This window comes from Mesocricetus auratus, unplaced genomic scaffold (assembly GCF_017639785.1).
Source record: "Mesocricetus auratus isolate SY011 unplaced genomic scaffold, BCM_Maur_2.0 Super-Scaffold_4256, whole genome shotgun sequence".
NCBI lineage: Eukaryota > Metazoa > Chordata > Mammalia > Rodentia > Cricetidae > Mesocricetus > Mesocricetus auratus.
Genome location: NW_024429182.1, coordinates 95,734,574 through 95,754,425, shown reverse-complemented (window position 1 = coordinate 95,754,425; position 19,852 = coordinate 95,734,574). Strand labels below are relative to the sequence as shown.

General features: G+C 42.9%; 1 protein-coding gene across 1 annotated transcript; it reads left to right on the top strand.

The window, feature by feature from the left end:
- The first annotated feature begins 11,782 nt into the window (after positions 1-11,782).
- Positions 11,783-12,736, top strand: LOC101828191 (olfactory receptor 52K1). Its single transcript, XM_005074070.1, has one exon. The coding sequence runs from the start codon at positions 11,783-11,785 to the stop codon at positions 12,734-12,736; it is 954 nt and encodes a 317-aa protein (XP_005074127.1).
- The last annotated feature ends 7,116 nt before the right edge of the window (positions 12,737-19,852 follow it).

Here is a 19,852-nt window from a genome sequence, read left to right as displayed (position 1 = left end):
GGTCAGGCCAAAGAAGAGTATGGATGGGAGATCTCCGTTTGCTCTAAGCTATGAAGCTTTAAGGGATGGAGTGGCTGAGATCATCTTTGTGCTGTTGTAGCTGAATGGCAGCAGGAACATTTGGGTTAGACTCCACAAAAGAGCATCCGGGATGAGAAAATTATAGGGCCCTGGGAAATAACAAAGCAGGAGATGGGTTAGTATCAGCAAGGTTCAACGGACCCCATCTTACTTCTGTGAAGTTTAATAATGTCTGGTCTGTGGGACGGGGTGAGGGTCATGGCCATAGAACCATTTCCATGGTGGAAATAAGAGCCAGAGGTGTTTACATAGTTATCTCTGCCCATGAGGCTTTGCAATTCTCTAGTATTGTTTTCTTCAGATCCATCAGCTGTGTGACAATACACAGGTGATGTTGACAGTGCAGGGTCAATTGGATGGGATGGGGGCCTCAAATGTGGTTCCTTTCAAGATGGGAAGACTATTACTGAAGGGAAGTAAATAGGGGTTGAGGACATTTTGTATGGGGGTTTCAAGCCCCTGAGCCCATCACAACGCGTACATAACGACGGAAACACGTTTTGACCAGGAATATCAAAACATAGATGAAAGGCTAAGTCTCTTGTATCCTGTTTTGGATAGAAGATTTCCTGGATCATGTTTAGCAAGATCCTGTAGTTGCTTCAGGTGTTTTATGCAGCTGTGGGTAGAATCAGACAGATCATCTGGAGATACCACAGTTGTGTCCCCAATATAAAGATACAGTATCCCCAAGCAATTGCTAGGATCAGCCACCTATGAAACAGCCAGGGACCTATGCAACTGTCTTGGAGAAAGGCAGGAAGGAGAGGCTTTCTAATGTGAGCTGTTACTCCACAGTGTCTCTTTCCCATCCCAGTGCCAACTATAGCGTCACTCTGGAATAAGTCATCCTGTCCCTGTCTAGCTCACTTTCCCTATTTAATGTTTCCTATGTAATCTTCTGTGATAGTTCCACCATCTATCATGAGACCAATAATCTCTATAGCGGTTTCAGCTAATGTGGTGATTGGAAGTGTCAGGGGCAGACGGAAACCAGAGTTTGTGGGACCTTGTGAAATGACATGAGCATGCCACCTAAGCTTGCGATTTTGTGTGTTCATATATATTGATGTGAAAGCAAGGCTGCATCGATTCAGATCCACATATTTATACGATGCCCATCCCCCAGATATAATTTCTCTGACAAAGAGAGACCAGAGGGCTAAATAACCTATGTATGAAGTAAACAGATCCATTTCTTTTTCTTCTTTGTTCTCTTAGCCAATTAATCATTGCATCAGATTTACTCAGCTCTTCAATTTCCATTCAAGATCTTCCCCCTGTCCCTCCTCCTGGATCTACATGCCACACTGTCCATATACATTCCTGCCTTGGCTGCATTTTCATAGGTGAGGAAGTGAAGTTGGAGGCACAGGCATTGAGTATGCTATGCTTAGATCCCAGGAAAGATTCCTGGGCTCAAGTACAGATCTTGGTCCTCTCATTTCGTAGCTGCCATTAATATTTGAGTTATAATTCATTAAAACATCCAGGATAAGTAAGATTGTAGGGCAGTGATGCAAGGCTGAAGTTAGGTCACCATCATCAGCATTTACAGGAACTCCTTCTTGTCTGATTTAATAAGCTCTAGGCTGAAGGGTGAGCAGCATGTTTGTTGAGCCCATTCATAATGAAAGTGGTACTGGACACATTTTATAGCATTTTTCTATATCTGCCAGCTGTCTTTTTATATTCTAGTGTTTTTCCCCCCCTGGTTCGTCTGCATCTTGCAGTCAACCAAACATACTCCAGCTACTTCCAAATAACCTTCTAGAATAACGAATAGTCTCTTATCCATTTGCCTTGTTTGGATCATGTTGGCATTTTCTATAAGACAGGCCTTACTATAAACATAAGAATAAGTGCCCAGGTACCAGGAACAGAGCTGTGCTATGAGGAAAGGAGTAAATTCTTCACTCCTCTTGAGCATATGAAAGCCATTTACTAGCAATTTACCACTCCTTGATGGAAGACCAAGATCAGTGCAATTCAAATCCTGGCTTAGAAACTCACCATCTGAGTGGATTCAGTGATCTCACCTAAATTCTGTTCATCTGCTTCCCTGTGATCTGGAGAGGCTGATTCATACTCCATAGGAGATTGCTGATTGACAGAAGAGGTCATTATCCAAAGATCCAGGTATATCTCCACGAGAAATGATCCTAGTGGCACTTGGGTCTGTGATTGGCTTATACTAAGTCTAATGCAGGGATGAGCTTACAGACAGATTTACCAGGTCTGGGAAGGAAGTGATAGTGGAGTTCCAGGTCCTTCAGGACTTAGAGTAGCGGAAACAAAATTGCTTCAGTACTTATCCTATCATTAGGGCCCAAGGTGTGAGTAGAAACTCCCTGGGGATAAGGATACTAAAGAGGCCTCTGGGATGTTGGAAAGAGGCATCAAATTGAAGTTTTGAAATTTAGAAATTTAGACCTTGTTTGAGGAGGAAAGAATGTCTTAACCCATCTTCTGCTATAACAGAATACCACAGGGTACATTATAAGTAATAAAAATTTATTTGGTTTATGGTTTTAAAGGCTGGCAAATTCAAGATCCAGGGGCTCCATCTGGCCAGGTCCTCATTACTGTGTTACTATGTGGTATTTATTTATTTACAAGTGCACTGTCATATGATCTGTCAATTCCACTATTGGGTATATACCCAAAGAAAATGAAATCAGTATGTTGAAGAGATATCTGAACTCCCAGTGTTTATTCACAACCAGTGGCATGGAACTCAGTGTCTATCAATAGGCAGGTGGATGATGAAGATGGTGTAGATAGACACAATTAAATACTAGTTAGCCATAACAAGAAAAAAATTCTGCCATAATATGAATGAACTGCAGATTGTATTAGGTGGAAGAAGACAGATCTAGAATGACAAATTCTACTTATCTGCAGAATATAAAAACATTACCAGAGACTGGCATGGTGGGGAAAGAAAGGTAGATCAAAGGACACAAAAATTGAAGTTAATTTGAGGGATGGGTTTGAGAGGGCCAGGGAAATACCATGACAGGCCCCTAACAACTCAGTTAAGAACAAGGCCTCAGTTTCTGCAACTTGAAGCTAAACAAGATAGTTTCTGAGAAAGACACAAAGGGCAACCAACTGCCAACGTCCCTGACTGATGTGACCATGGGATGTGCATGGAGAACTGCATGTGCTAAGCTTGGGTCAACCCTCCCCCCTCCCATTACCTTAAGGCAAAAACCAAATGAGGACAAAGCCTAGGACTTGTCCAGACTTGCCCAAGAATATAAAAGCTATAGCCTTAACCAACCCGTTAGCCCTGACCAATTAGAAACGGACTAATATGATTGCCACTTGGGTAAGCCAATCCTAGATGGAATGATCACACTGCTTTTAGAATTCCTCTAGTTGTGTATAAAAGAGCCTGCAAGATTTTCTTGGGGGTTGGCATTGGCACATGCATACAGAGTCCTTAAGCAGCCATGCAAAACATAACATAGCCACATAACACAGGACCTGCCTGAATGCTGCTGTGTGTATCCTGCTGATTGACAGGGAGGCAGGGTCAGCATAATGCCAGGATATCCACTGGGGATCTTGATGAAGTGAGAAAGGCATGTAGGTCTAAGAGGTATACTGCTATGGGCAAAAGAAACAGTAGATATGGAGGCATCTGGAATGCATTTCATGAATTTGAAAGGCAGCCTCAGGCTAGTTACTAAAGTGGAGTGACAGAGGAGATAGTAAAAGTGAATTTGGAGGAGTGGCCATGGTCAATGTGATAAAGGCTATAGAAAGCTATGGTGAGGACTCTATTTTGTTTGGAATGTGATGAACAATATTGAAGAGTGTGGCGGTTTGAATGAAAATGGCCCCCACAGGCTCATAGGGAATGGCACTATTGGGAGGTGTGGCCCTGTTGGAGGAAGTGTGTTACCGGGGGCGGGCTTTGGGGTTTCCGAAGCCCAAGCCAGGCACAGTGGCTGGCAATCTCCTTCTGTTGCATGCCGACCAGCATACATAACTCTCAGCTACCTCTTCAGCACCATGTCTGCCTGTGTGCCACGATGCTTCCCACCATGATGATAATGAACTAAGCCTTTGAAACTGTAAGCCAGCTCCAATTAAGGGCTTTCCTTTTTAAGAGCTGCCATAGCCATTGTCTTTTCACAGCAATGAGACTCACTAAGACTGAAGTTGGCAGGAGCTTGATATCTTCATTCTTTAGATGGTTCCGTCTTGTGATCCCAGTGCCCAGTCCTTGCTTGACACCTCACAGAATCCAAAGAAAGATCCAATGAGATCATTACAGAATAACAAACTATGCTACCAATACTCAATATTTATTAATCTCTAATATTATCAAAGTATTGTTGTGATAGGCCTGACCATGCTTTTGCTTGGAGGAATATGGAATACTTTGGGACTACAGTACTTCTGGACCAGAAAAGCGATTGGGCACTTTAAGTGGGGCTTAATGGGCTATAGTAATAGGAATATGGAAGACAGAGGTGGTGAGGGTGAACTGAACTCGGACTTCAACTATGTGATCCTTGTGCAGATGTCCTGCTTCAAAGCAAGTGTGTCCTGGAGACAACAGGCTCAGAGAGGTGTATGCTTACTCCTGAGGGTGGACATTAGGACCCCCAAGCAGGAAGAGTGCGTGTCAGCAGGACACAATTTCAACAGAAGTGCTTCGAGGCCTCAGGAGGAATATAGATGTTTGCAGGGTGAGGGGCACATTTGAACCCCAGCTTCTCTCCTTAGGATCATGGCAGAGTAGCAGACTCTAAGACCAGCCCTGGGGTGGGGGAGTGTTACTACTTTGATAATGTTGTAATATTATAATAATGTTATTCTGTAATGATCTCATTGGTTCTTTCTTTGGATCCTGTAAGGTGTGAAAAACTGGGCACTGAGGTCACAAGAAGGAAACCATCTGAAGAATGAAGAGATTAAGCTCCTTGTCAGAGTTCCAAGCGAGGACTCAAACTCAGGTCTCGAATCCATAACCTGAAATGACAGCTCAGTGCAGAAAACAAATATACCTAAAACAAAAACACTACAAAACAGATATAAAAACCACAGATAACCTTGTTCTTGTTACCAACTAACAACCCTCCCTTCCTCAGCCACAAAGAGCAAACACAGATGGTACCAGCCCTTTGTGTCTTCTGAAGAGATTGCAGTTCTCAGGAAACACCAAGGAAGGGTGGAAAGAGGCACACTCATTACCTGACTGCAATCAGGCCACACCCTGACTCCAGGGGGAAGCAAGACTGAATGCAACAGCCTCAAAATGATCAGGATGTGGGGTTGGTATGAAACCAGAGGCAAACTAGAGAGCCCCAGAGTCACCCACAGTCAGTGCCTATAATGAGGCCTGGTTAGGCTATTCCTCAGAGACAGGGCCACTTTTCTTTGGGGAAAATGGAAGCCAACCGAGGGTATATCTAGTCTTTTTTTGTTCATCTCCTCTCACAGAGAGAGAAGCATGACATTGCTTTCCCATGGCCCACAGGAAGTGAGTGGAGCTGCATGCTGAGGGTGAGAGCGTGGTGGGCATGAGTCTGTCGATGCAGACTGATCAGGGATGGGTACTTGTGCTGGGGTCAGCTGGCCTCTGGGGGTGGGGGATGGGACTTGAGTGGATTATCTGAGGGTGGGGTGGGGGGCAGAACAGACCAAGGAAAGTGGCCAGAGCATGTACACAGAGAAAATGGGATCAATCAGAATGATGGCAGAAATACCACCCAAAGGCTGAGAAAAAAGTGTTGGATGTTAAGGGGGATAGGGTTGGTCAGGACAGCGCCCTGGAGTGACAGAGCACAGCCATGCTTCTCAGATCCAAACAGATAACTGTTGCTGCCTCGGGCATTACCTCCCCTCCCGCTTGTCACTCTCATCCAGTACACTTCTGGCTCCCAGGACATCCTCTACCATCTTCTGATGCCTTATCTTCCAGGGACTTCAGATCCTCTCATCACATCATTGTTAGACCCATGGCTGTTTGGGGTGCTTCTTATAGTTCACCACCAGAAAACCCTGGCTGACTAGCCCAGCCCATGCCTATAACCTCCCTCGTCTTGCCTCCATTACTTTCCTTCTGCTCCCCACTCAGGTGCTGTCTCCCTCACAGCTGCTGCAGACTGGCTGAGATAAGACTGTGGGAAGGACAGGTGGGACATCTGCTTCACTGAAGGGTTCAGTAACAAACAGCCGTGTCTTACAGTGCACACCTGTAGACACAGTCCTGGAGTACTGTGGGAAGAGTCAAAAGATGTGCAAGTGAGATTTAGCTCTGAAGCCCGAGTCCTCCTCAAGGATTTGGCGGTGTAGTTCTTCAAATCTATCATTCTAAGGTTTCCCCTAGATAAGTGTGTAATGAACGAAGTAGAAAACAGTGCTACTTCAATGCTATCAGCTATGGCTTGGGGAGAGACAAAGAAATAATTCAGGCTTCCATTGGTTCCTCGATGATGTCACATGGTCGTCCCAGTGACATTGAAGGACTGGAAATAAGACCCAAGCCAAGGTGGGCTAAGTGTGTTGGACAGGAGGAGAATGGCACACACTGTGAATGGAACTGGAGGTATGTTTTCCCCAAAGCTGGGAAGAGCAAAGGTCTGTGACTTCTGGTATTGTAGACATGATAGACAAGATTTGACACTGGGTTGTGAGGGAAAACAGACTGTAGGGTCAGTGACAGTCATCAGAAGTATGTAGGAAGTAGGGGAGACAAGGGGAAGAGTGGAGCTTGCTCAGAACAGAAGCAGCACATTCCTTTAGGATGGGATGACAGTGTGTGTAAGAGGATGCAGCTTCATTTATGAGTGACTATGAAACAAGTGCCTACGTGGTGTCCTTAAATACAAAAGAGAATCCTACCATCACAGGGCCTTCGTGCTGTCCACCCCTAACTTATGTCTTGGAGAAAATTCACAGATCTATATAGCCTTGGAGAGGGGAATTTCTTCTTTTTTAAATTGAAATAGTTTTTTTTCATATATTCTGATTATGGTTTTCCCTCTCCCAACTCCTCAGATCCTCCCTCCTCTTTTTCCACCCAAATCCACATCCTGTTTTTGTCTTTGTCATTAAAAAATAAACAGACATCTAATGATAATAAAAGAAAATAAGATCAAGTAAAGACAAACAAACCAGAAAAAGACAAAAACAAATAAACAAACAGAAGAAAAAGAGCTAAGAAAAAGCACAAGAAACCATACAGGCTTGGAGACACACGTTTGCATATATAGAAATGGAGTGGGGAATTTCTAATAATAAGGCTTTTATTATGATTGTGGCAATAAACTGATGGGAGACACCACAGAATTTCCATCTATGGAGGTAGTTTCTAGGTTTGGATCAGATGACAGTATATTGCATAGTGGCTGGGGGAAGTCAAGTTTCTTTAGGATAAGGAAATCATCCATGCATTCATTTAAAAATGTTCATTAAGTACCAACTATGTTCAGTAGAATCTGTAAATTTAGAAATGAATTACAGCCCTTGAGTTCAAAACCCTACCAGCCTGGTGGATCCACAGACATAAGCAAAGTTAGCAACAATTGCACTGTCATGGTATTTTTTGATTCAGCACCTAACACATCTCAATCTGTGGTTATAGCTTCTTTCACAGGGGTTCACAATATCAGACACCCCGCATAACAGATATTTGTAGTATGATTCATAACTATCAAAATTACAGTTATAAGGTAGCAATGAAATAATTTTATAGTTGGGGGCGTCACCACAACAGGAGGGACCATATGAAAGGGTTATGGCATTAGGAAGGCTGAGAAGCATTGATCTAATAGGTTGCTATTGAAAATGAATGAGAAAGTCTCCCTGGAGGAGCCCAAGAGGTCTACTCTATGAAGGTGGCAGGAAAAGGGACTAAGGAAAAGATTCTAGTTAAATCTGGTAAATTATACATGTGACTCTTTGAGGAGAGGGCAGTGTTGAACCTAGGATGAATATTTAAGAGAACAGGAGTGAAGGTGGTGGGTATAGGTAGAGAGACATTTGTAGGTGTGGGTGGTGGTTTCCATCTTTCTTGTGGCCATGGGGCCTTGAAAGCAGTCTTCAACTGGGAGAGAAAATGCGTAGTCATATTGAGTTGATAGGATGAATAGGGGCAGAAAACTGTGGCAAGGGTGAATAGTGACTTAGGCATAAGATGGCAAGTGAAGAAGGAGACACAGAGGTGATGGGGAAAAGAGCAGTGTGAGGGGATAGAAGGTCTTGCCTGGCTAGAAAGACCCTTAGGCTGCAGCATCTGACAGAAAGGCTACATGGTGGAGGGTAGTGGAAGGAAGTGTGGCTGAAGTAGTGAACAGACAACGCAGTGTTAAAAGCCTGGTTTGGGAAAGAGAGTCCATCCTAAGTCCTGTGGTAGCTAATGGAGGCTCTAGCCAAAGTTAAGGGTGACATAATTTGCCCTTGAAAATGGTCTTTTTGATTAGAGTAGATTATTAGAGAAAGGATTATTATAGAGGGCTCAAGAATCATACCCCGGAGACCACTTAGGAGGCTTTTGTTGTCTAGACACAAGATGATGGTGGCTTAAACAAGAGAACCTGAAGGAAGGTGGACACTGTGATGTTTGTCAGGTGACTACATGATGGATGGATGGATGGATGGATGGATGGATGGATGGAGAGGAAGAGGAGATGGCATTAAGTCTTAGCCCTGACTTTCCCACAGCTATGGAAGGCATGGCTGCAATGTGCATGGATTTAGGAAGCACATGGAGAGAATACAGACAGTGGGGAGATGACAAGGTTTATTTTGGCCATATTTTGGTTGAGACCCTTATGGGATCTCTGAGTGGCTGTCTAGTGGGAGAAGGGTATACTAGTCTGGAACTCAGATTCCCTGAATATGGATGATGAAATTTCTAAGAAATCAAGGGGGGAATGTTAGGATATGAATAAGAGGAGAGAAAAGGACATAGGTATGAGAAGATGAAACAAAGGCAAGACTGTTTAAGGGGAGCTTTGGAGATGGAAGCTAAATTGGAAGGGATTGGAAAAAACATGAGAGATGAGGAGGGGGAGAATAAATCTGTTTTAAAATTTATTTTTAACTCATCTCCCCAAATGGGGAACCATGTGATGTTTCAGCATGCATACACATTGCCTAATGCTCAAATCAGAACAAATGCACCCATTTCCACAAACGCTCATCATGTTTTTATAGTGTAAACATCAAGGATTCAAAACTCTAGTTTTTTTTAATATACAGTACATGGTCATTATCTGTGCTCTCTTACTCTGAAAATAGTATGGGTGGATTTTTCTCCCTAATTATAACATAACAGTCAGAATTTTAAGCAAGGTTTCAGTGAAAGGAAACAGAGGTTCAGGGGAACTAGGCAGTGGAACATAGTAATATGTTGATACCAATTAAGAGAAACGTTTTAGAAAAGAGACTGATAGTTTTATTTTCCATTTTTATTTACATGACATAGACTTTATTCGAAATTTGATTACTTTTTTTAACTTAAGACCTTTTTACTAGCTTAAAAAGTACTAGGTTTCATCACCTTTTTGTTAGACAAAGTTTTTGTTGTTTCTCTCCCCCCACCCCATTCCCTTCCTTTCCCTGTGGCCTTCTTTCTACCTCCATGTAACTTAAAAGCTTTATTTTTTCCCCTTCTCAAAACTTCTTGTTCCCCTCTGGGTCTCCCACATCCCTCACAGGATTCCTTATTTACATTCATACAGACCTTAAAAGCCAGGATCTCCATAAGAGAGAGAAAGGAGACTTTTGTCTTTCCGAGCTGGGTCACCTCACTTACTAGAACACTTTAGAGAGCCATTCATTTCCCTGCAAGTCTCATTTAAATTCCTCACAACAAAGCTCTCAGAGCTGGAATTCTAACACTGACTGTTTCTAGTTGTGTAAGAACCCTTAGTTTTCTTAACTCAAAAAGGTTCCCCATTAACTGAGTGCTGTCAATGCCTTAGAGTTTTGCTGTATTTTGACACATAATCTCAAAATGCTCAAAAGAAACATTTAAGACTAACCCTGAAAAAGTAAGAAGGGAGTATTGTATCAACGTTTTTTGACACAATGTTTAAACACATTTATGGTAGTGGGGAATTGAAACTAGCACCTTCTGTATTCTAGGCAAGAGCTCTAACATTGTGCTATATTCTCAGCTATGTTCCAGCCTTATTTTTCTTTTTTTCTTCTTGGTCTCTCCCTCCCTCCCTCCCTCCCTCCCTCCCTCCCTCCCTCCCTCCCTCCCTCCCTCCCTCCTTCCCTCCCTCCCTCCCTCCTTCCCACTCTCCCTCCCTCCCTCCCTCCCACTCTCCCTCCCTCCCTCCCTCCCTCCCTCCCTCCCTCCTTCCCTCCCTCCCTCCTTCCCTTTCTTCTTTCTTTCCTTCCTTCCTTCCTTTCTTATTTTCAAGACAGGGTTTCTCTCTCTGTAGGCCAGGTTGGCCTCAAATTCAAATATCTTCCTGCCTCTGATTACCTAGGGCTGGGATTAAAGGTGTGTGCCACCACACTTGGCTCTGGTTAGGTGGTGCTCGCCTTTAATCCCAGCACTCGGGAGGTAGAGGCAGGCAGATCTCTGTGAGTTTGAGACCAGGCTGGTCTAGAAGAGCTAGTTCCAGGACAGCCTCCAAAGCCACAGAGAAACCCTGTTTCGAAAAACAAACAAACAAACAAACAAACAAACAAACAAACAAAAAAAAAGGAATTGTCAGAGGAGATAATAAAAACGGAGAGAAAAAAAAAAGGAAGATAAGGGTTCCAGTTGAAAGAGTAAGAAGTGCCAAGGTTAAAGATCTGTCTGTAAAATGGTAGGGTAGAATATGTCTTCTGAATGCCATGAATCTAACTAGGAAATGAGTGAAAGGGGAGAACTAGAGATGGAAATCAAGTTTCGTGAAGGACCACAAAAAGACTCCTCCTTTTATTCTTAGCTGTAGGAAAGATGTTGGTTGCAGAGATTTCTGCATGCTCACTAGAATCTATAGAATTTGTGTAACAGTAGCTGGGTCTTGTGGATCAGATCTAAGGCCCAACTGCTAGAGAAGCTGAGACTGGAGCATCTCAGGTTCAAGGCCGGCATGGGCAATTTAGTAAACTCTTATTTTAAGTAAAATGTAAAAAGAGCATTTGGGCTGTACCTCAATAGTAGCACGTGACTAGTCTTTTCAAGGCCCTAGGTTTAATCCTCAGCACAGCAAATAAAACCAACCAATCCACTCAAAAATTACAGATAAGTAAATTCAGAGGTGATAAGCTTGCTATTTCAGAAAGAATCTCTCTCTCTCTCTCTCTCTCTCTCTCTCTCTCTCTCTCTCGTATTTAGGAGTGTAGTTGGAGTTGGGAGGCTGGAAGAAGTCAGTGTCACAAGATGAAAGCAGAAATACTTATCTTTAGTAGGGATACTTCTAAACTCTCTCTGCACTCCAGAATGGCCTTGAACTAACTGATCACAAGAAGGCTGCTTTTTTGGTACCAGTTGCAGTAGTATTAGTTACTCTGATAGCAGGTGACTTTATTAGCACCTTGAGGGTATGGGCCACTCATGTAATTTTTGATGTGTATTATTATTTATTTTAAAGCTCACAAATGTGAAGAAGGGCTAATACTCCTCCATAACTGATTGCAACTTGAATTTTAACACTGATTCTGCTGATGGTAGCCCCTCCTGAGAAAGATTCTGTGGAAGCAGATAGGAGGAAGAAAATTCCCAGAAGCCATGTTGGCCAACAATACCACTTCTACTCATCCAGCGGCCTTCTTGTTGATGGGGATCCCAGGCCTAGAGCACTTACATATTTGGATCTCCATCCCCTTCTGCTCAGCCTATACCTTAGCTGTGCTTGGTAACTGTACCCTCCTTTTCATCATTCAGGTTGATGCAGCCCTCCATGAGCCCATGTACCTCTTTCTGGCCATGTTGGCAACCATAGATCTGGTCCTTTCCTCTTCAACACTGCCCAAAATGCTTGCCCTGTTCTGGTTCAGGGATCGAGAGATCAATTTCCATGCCTGCCTGGTCCAAATGTTCTTTCTCCATTCCTTCGCTATCATGGAGTCAGCAGTGCTGCTGGCCATGGCCTTTGACCGTTATGTCGCCATCTGCAAACCTCTGCACTACACCACGATTCTGACCAAACCTCTCATCATCAAGATTGGCCTGGCTGCTGTGACTAGGGCTGTGACACTGATGACTCCACTCCCCTTTCTGCTCAGACGTTTCCACTACTGTCGAGGGACAGTGATTGCCCACTGCTACTGTGAACACATGGCTGTGGTAAGGCTGGCATGTGGAGACACACGATTCAATAACATCTATGGCATTGCTGTGGCCATGCTTATTGTGGTGCTGGACCTGCTCTTTGTTATCTTGTCTTACGCCTTCATCCTTCGTGCTGTCCTCCAGCTTGCCTCTCAGGAGGCCCGCTACAAGGCCTTTGGAATATGTGTGTCTCATATAGGTGCCATCTTGTCTTTCTACACACCTGTAGTCATCTCCTCAGTCATGCATCGTGTGGCTCGTCAGGCTGCTCCTCATGTCCACACACTTCTTGCTAATTTCTATCTGCTTTTCCCACCCATGGTTAATCCTATCATCTATGGTGTCAAAACCAAGCAGATTCGAGAGAGAGTCTTAGGACTCTTCCTCAGAAAGGATGTAAAAGGAGGGTGAGGGTCAGTAGAAGATGGGTACAGGATGATAGGAAGCAGAGGGATGCCAGACTCTCCATGCTTACTTTTATCTTGATGTGATTTTTAAAAATGCCTAGCCATTGACAAGACCATCTGTCTCAATCCAAACTTGTCAACTCCTCAGAATCCTCACTCCTGCCCTTCAGTAACTTGACAGAGTCATGAACTACTGACCTTCTTCAGACTTCAAATACAGTGACGATCTTAATCTTACTTGCTCTCGAGAAGCCTGGGGAGTCTGATTTCTAGTCCGTGTCCCTGGGATGTGAAACTTTATTTATCTATCTACTCAGGAACTGGGTTAGTATTACCAGTATATCAATGAAGAAATCCTCATCCCTCACTGATAGCTGGGGTCCAGGTTCAGACAGAGCTCTCACACTGTTGGGGTTTTTAACATTCTGGGATTACAGGTTCCAAGTGAGACAGCCTTACTGACCACATCACTGTTTCTTTCCTTAGCCAGCCTGTGTGTTCTTTGACTTCTATTCGGCTCTTCACATCCTCACAGCCAGCTGCTCTCATCGAACACTTTGAATATCACACAACCTATATTCTGATTTTGCATTATGTCATATGGATCTTTCTTATGTTTTCAATAAAAATGCGAATTGCCCATGTATTAATCCAGACAAGTGTCTAGGACAGCGGTTCACAACCTGTGGGTTGCAACCCCCCTTGGGGGTTGAATATAAGATATTCTGCATATCAGATATTTAAATTATGATTCATTACAGTAGCAAAATTATTGTTATGAAGTAGCAATGAAATACTTTTATGGTTGGGGTTAGCACAATATAAGGAATTGTACTAAAGGGTCACAGCATTAGGGACTTGGAAGTAGGAAGTAGGAACTAGGGACTTGGAATGCATGCATCTTAAAGTAGGGATGTTGGGTTTATACAGGCATTCTAGCAAGAGAAGAAAATGATAGTCACAATAGATTTTGTTCTTTGTACCACCCACTTCAGTTCCATAATTTAGTGCATGGGATAAAAATGAGAAAGACAAACTTGCTGGATAATTTTCTTATTATCTATCCTGACAACTCAAGTGGCTCAGACAAGTCCTAATACATATCTCCACAAATGGATGGTTTCTGTTTTATCATGCAGCTCTTTGTTTCCTCAGACTGTTATGTAGGAATTATACATTGTCTTCTCTGTAGGATACTACTGCTAATGTAATAAAAACTTTTGAATTGTTTCTTCTGAGTATGGTGGGGTGTATGGGGTGTATGGGATGTCTCAAAATACTATTCAATACTAACATTTAAACAGAAGAGTACATGAAGTAAAATAAATTACTTGTAAAATTTTTTTATGTATGTGTTGCATATGCCTATGTGTGGGTGTTTTCATGTGTGAGTGCAAGTGTCTTCTGAGGACAGAAGTGGGCATCATATTCCTGGAACTGGGGTCATGGGGGGTTGTGAGCTGCCTGACATGGGTGCCTGGAACTGGACTCAGGTCCCCTGCAAGAGCAGAATGTGTTTTTAACCACTGAGTTACCTTTCCATCCTCAAGAAATTACTTCTAACAAGATTGTGATTATTCTTCTGTTGGTTGATACAATGAATACTACCATCCTGTAAGCCAGATCTGCCCTCAACAAAAGGAGAATTTTGTTAATAGCGTAAGTCCAGTAATATAACGATTCCCAGCCAGGAAACACATACCATAATATGATGAAGGTTAGTCATAAAATAGTGAGAGGAATGTTTTGCATTAGCTTAATGGAGCTTGAAACACAAAGTATAAACAAGAAATACTATCAGATTAAGGCACATTTTACTCCCAAAGAATGCAATACAAGATTAGTAAAAAGAAAATGGTGCAGATTTGGCTTGGTTACATATTTCCAATCACTGGATAACTGGGACATCCCAACAATGTGTCCTCAACTAGGACACATACACACGTTCAACTTGATGGGGTCGTAGTGGCTGTGCTTGACTGAAGGGTGTTGCTCTACTTAGTGATTCCCATGGAACCTTGCCTTCTTCCTGTTGCTCAAGATAGAAGTCTTGATGTTATCTTGGAACCCCTTTCTCTCACACCTGTATCATTTCCTTCTACATCCATTGGCACATTTGTCAGATGTGCAGAACCTAATGATATTTCGTTACATTCCCTGCTACCACCTTGCTTCAGAGACATCATACTCTATTTAATCTAATTCAATAGACTTTCTTCATGGTGATGAGTGTAAGCCCAAGGTTTTTCATGTTATACAATGCTCAACCACTGTATTGGTGGCCCTGAAACAGACTCTTAAATTATCTGCCTTCATTTACCCTCCCCTCTTTGTGCTGCACTGTTATAGATTATACATCTGAAAAATAGACTTTAAACCAAAACTAGTCAGAGAATCTAAGGACTGTTACTTCATACTCATTAACTGAACAATCCACCAAGAGGGTGTTACAGACCTAAACATACACATGTCAAACACAGGAGCACCTAATTTTATAAAAGCCATAGATTAACTCTAATATCCCACTTTGACCAATGGATAGGTTATTGAACAAAGCCATAACAGGGAAGCATAGGAGTTAAATACATTATGAACCAAGCACACCTTCCACACAAACAGGAAAGAATACACATTTTTTAAAAAGTAGCCCCTGGAACTCTCTGAAAAACAAACTATATACTAGTACACAAAGCAAGTCTCAACAAAAGGAATAAGTGAAATAGCATTCTGTAACTGCAAAATATTAAATTATGCCACTACATTGCTCAAAACATGGACTTTTATCTTGAGAGGAAGGAAGAAACTTTCAAAGTCATTACAAGGGCCTTTGTGATTTAGGTCCCAGCTAACTTCAGTCAGAGAAAACAATGAGAACTTGCACCTAGACATACAAAGTGTGAAAAAAATTGAGAAAAAAGTCTTAGCAGAATCCTATGTTGAGTGCACAGGACTTTTCCTTTAAGAGACTTTGGACTGATCACTACTGACTTTGGCGAAAGGAAAGGCAGGATGCAATAGACTGTATTTGGATGAGAGAAAGAAAATAGTTGCCCACCCAGATTTTTCTTCTGGTGAGAATACCTCTTTTTTTCTTTTTATAAAATTTAAACTATAAACAAGACTGTTCCACATGTGAATCCCAGCTCCCTCTCCCTCCCCTCCTCCCCCACCTCCACCCCCTCAATCCCATCCCTTTCCACTCCCCAGGGAGGGGAAGGCCCTCCATTGGAGATCCCCAAAGTCCATCACACCACCTGGAGCAGGGCCAAGACCCCCCCACCCTGTATGTCCAGGCTGAGAAAGCATCCCTCCACATGGAATGTGCTCCCAAAGTCCACCTGTGCACGAGGGACAAATACTGATCCACTACCAGAGGTCCCATAGATTAACCAGACCTCCAGACTGACATCCTCATTCAGGGTGTCTGGAATAGTCTTATGCTGGTTTCCCAGCTATCAGTCTGGGGTCCATGAGCTCACTCTTGTTCAGGTCAGCTGCTTATCTGAGCCTCTCCAGCCTGGTCTTGACCCCTTTGCTCATACTCCTCCCTCTCTGCAACTGGACTCCAGAGTTCAGCTCAGTGTTTAGCTTTGGGTGTCTGCTTCTGCTTCTATCAGCTACTGGGTGAAGGCTCTAGGATGGCATAAAAGGTAGTCATCAATCTCATTATTGGAGAAGGGTATTTAAGGTAGATTCTCGACCACTGCTTAGATTGTTAGTTGGGGTCAACCTTGTAGATCTCTGGACATTTCCCTAGTGCCAGATCTTTCTTCAAATCTATAATGGCTCCCTCTATTATGGTATCTTTTCTTGCTCTCCTCTATACTTCCCCTGACTCAATCTTCCTGATCCCTCATGTCCTCCTCTCCTCTCCTCTCCTCTTCTCCCCCTCTCTTTCATCCAACTCCCTCTCCCCTCCCCCTATGCTCCCAATTAGCTCAGGAGATCTTGTCCCTTTCCCCTTCTCTGGGGAACCATGTATGTCTTAGGGCCCTCCTTGTTTCCTAGCTTCTCTGGCAGTGTGGATTGCAGGCTGGTACTCCTTTGCTCCGTGTCTAAAATCCATATATGAGTGAGTACATACCATGCTTGTCTTTTTGTGACTGGGTTACCTCACTCAGGATGGTTTCTTCCAGTTTCATCCATTTGCCTGTGAATTTCAAGATTCTGTCATTTTTTTCTGCTGAGTAGTACTCCATTGTGTAAATGTACCACAATTTCTCTACCCATTCTTCAGTTGAGGGGCATCTAGGTTCCTTCTAGGTTCTGGCTATTACAAATAATGCTGCTATGAAGATGGTTGAACGGATGTCCTTGTTGTGTGAATGGGCACCCTTTGGGTATATGATATGGTAGGCTGATTCCCATTTTCCTGAGGAACTGCCATATTGATTTCCAAAGTGGCTGTACGAGTTTACACTTGTTCCTGTTTCTCCATATACTCTCCAGCATAAGCTGTCGCTGGTGTTTTTTATTTTAGCCATTCTGACAGGAGAAAGATGGTATCTCAGAGTTGTTTTGATTTGCATTTCTCTGATGGCTAAGGATATTGAACACTTTCTTATGTGTCTTTCAGCCACTTTAGATTCCTTTATTGAGAATTCTCTATTTAGTTCTGTAGCCCACTTTTTAACTGGATTATTTGGTGTCTTGGTGACTTGCTTCTCGAGTTCTTCGTAAATTTTGGAGATCAGCCCTTCTGTCACATGTGGGGTTCATGAATATCTTTTCCCATTCTGTGGGCTGCCATTTTGTCTTGTTGACTGTGTCCTTTGCCTTACAAAAGCTTCTCAGTTTCAGGAGGTCCCATTTATTAATTGTCAATCTTAGTGTCTATGCTACTGGTGTTATGTTCAGGAATCGGTCTCCTGTACTAATTCATTTGAGGGTACCACCTACTTTCTCTTCTAAGAGGTTCAGTGTGGCTGGATTTATGTTGAGGTCTTTGATTCATTTGGACTTAAGTTTTGTGCATGGCAATAGATATAGATCTATCTGCAGTCTTCAATATGCCAGCATCTAGCTATGCCACCACCATTTGTTGAAGATGCTTTCTTTTTTCCATTGTATAATCTTAGCTTTTTTGTCAAAAATCAGGTGTTTGTAGGTGTGTGATTTAATATCAGGGTTTTCAATCAGATTCCGTTGGTCTACCTGTCTAATTTTGTGCCAATACTAAGCTGTTTTCAGGACTATAGCTCTGTAATACAGCTTATAGTCAGAGATGGTGATGTCTCTGGACTTTCCTTTATTGTACAGGGTTGTTTTGGCTATCCTGGGTCTTTTGTTTTTCCATATAAAGTTGAGAATTGTTCTTTCAAGGTCTGTGAAGAATGGTGCTGGGATTTTGATGGGGATTGCACTGATTTGTAGTGTCACTGTTTAGTGTGTTGGGGTCCTTGGGTAAGTTCTCACCGAAAACAGGACACAGGGGATGCAGAGTAGAAGCAACTGCATGTCAAACTTTATTTTTGTAGAACTTTATACATGAGCTTATGCAAGCTGTCTCACAATCTTCAAACCCACAATACCACACAAATCATCAGGAGATGTCTTCCACTATGAAACAATGTCTGTATTCTATTTAAGGGAAATGCAAATCAAAACAACTCAAGATACCATCTCACTCCTGTCAGAATGGCTAAAATCAAAAACTCCAATGACAGTTTATGCTGGAGAGGATGTGGGGAGAGGGGAACACTCCTACACTGCTGGTGGGAGTGCCAACTCGTACAGCCAGTTTGGAAATCAGTATGGAGATTCCTCAGGAAACTGGGAATCAGTCTACCATAAGACCCAGCAACTCCACTCTTAGGCATATACCCAGAAGATGCCCATTCATACAACAAGGATGTCTGTTCCACTATGTTTATAGCAGCATTATTTGTAATATCCGGAACTTGAAAACAACCTAGATGCCCCTCAACTGAAGAGTGGATAGAGAAAATGTGGTACATTTACACAATGGAATACTATTCAGCGGAGAAAAACAATGGAATCTTGAAATTTGCAGGCAAATGGATGAAACTAGAAGAAACCATACTGAGTGAGGTAAACCAGTTACAAAAAGAGAAACATGGTATGTACTCACTCATTTATGGATTTTAGACATGAAATAGGGGAGTGCCAGCATACAATCTCACTGCCAGAGAGTCTAGGAAACAGAACCTTCATCCAGCGACTGATGAACGCAGAGGCAGATACTCACAGACAAACACTGAACTGAACTAGAATCCAGTGTCAGAAAGAGAGAACTGGTGGGCAAAGGAGTTAAGAGTGGGCTGGTTTAACCCACAGAAATGGTTGACCTGAACAAGGGGGAGCTCTTGGACTCCAGATTAGCATGGGAATGACTTAGACCCCCTGATTGTGGGAGTCAATGAGGAGGCCTAGGTAATCTATGGGACCTTGGGTAGTATTTACTCCTGGCATACTTTGGGTGCCCATGCCACAATATGGGAGGCTCTCTCAGCCAGGACTCTTGGGGGAGGCCCTAGGCCCTGCCTTAGATGAAATGATAGTTATTGGAGATCCACCTTGGAGGGCTTCACCCTCCTTGGTGATCAGAGTGGAGATTGAGTGGGGGACTGGGGGACCTCATGGGGAGGGCTGGGGAGGAGGGGAGGGAGAGGGAGCTGGGATTGACATGTGAAACAAGATTGTTTCTAACCTAAATAAAAAGAAAAAAGAAAAGAAATCAACCACTAAAAATAAATAAATAAATAAATAAAGTACTATGTAGCAACAAGCAGTTCCCCATAACAGTGGAGCACAGTTCACTGACCCTAAGAGCCACTTCCTTATCTTGAGGAGCAAATTCCAGCAGATCATTTGAAACACGTCAGCAGAAGAATGCTTCCAGCTATTCTTGGTATGCCCAGTCTCATGCTTCAAACTACGCATTTGACCCAAGAGGAGCCTGCACTTCACCAAGCCAGTTCTGTATCTCCACACTGTAGATTGCTTTTGGCAAGATTGTCATTTTTTACTGTCTTGATCCTACCTATCCAAGAGCATGGGAGATATTTCCATTTTCTGGTATTTTCCTTAATTTTTTTCTCTAAAGACTCAAAATTCTTGCTTTACATGTCTTACACTTGTTTGGTTAGAGGTACCCCAA

What these genes read in the sequence shown, in the direction of transcription:
- LOC101828191 (XM_005074070.1), top strand. Translation starts at nt 11,783, where the DNA reads ATGTTGGCCAACAATACCACTTCTACTCATCCAGCGGCCTTCTTGTTG.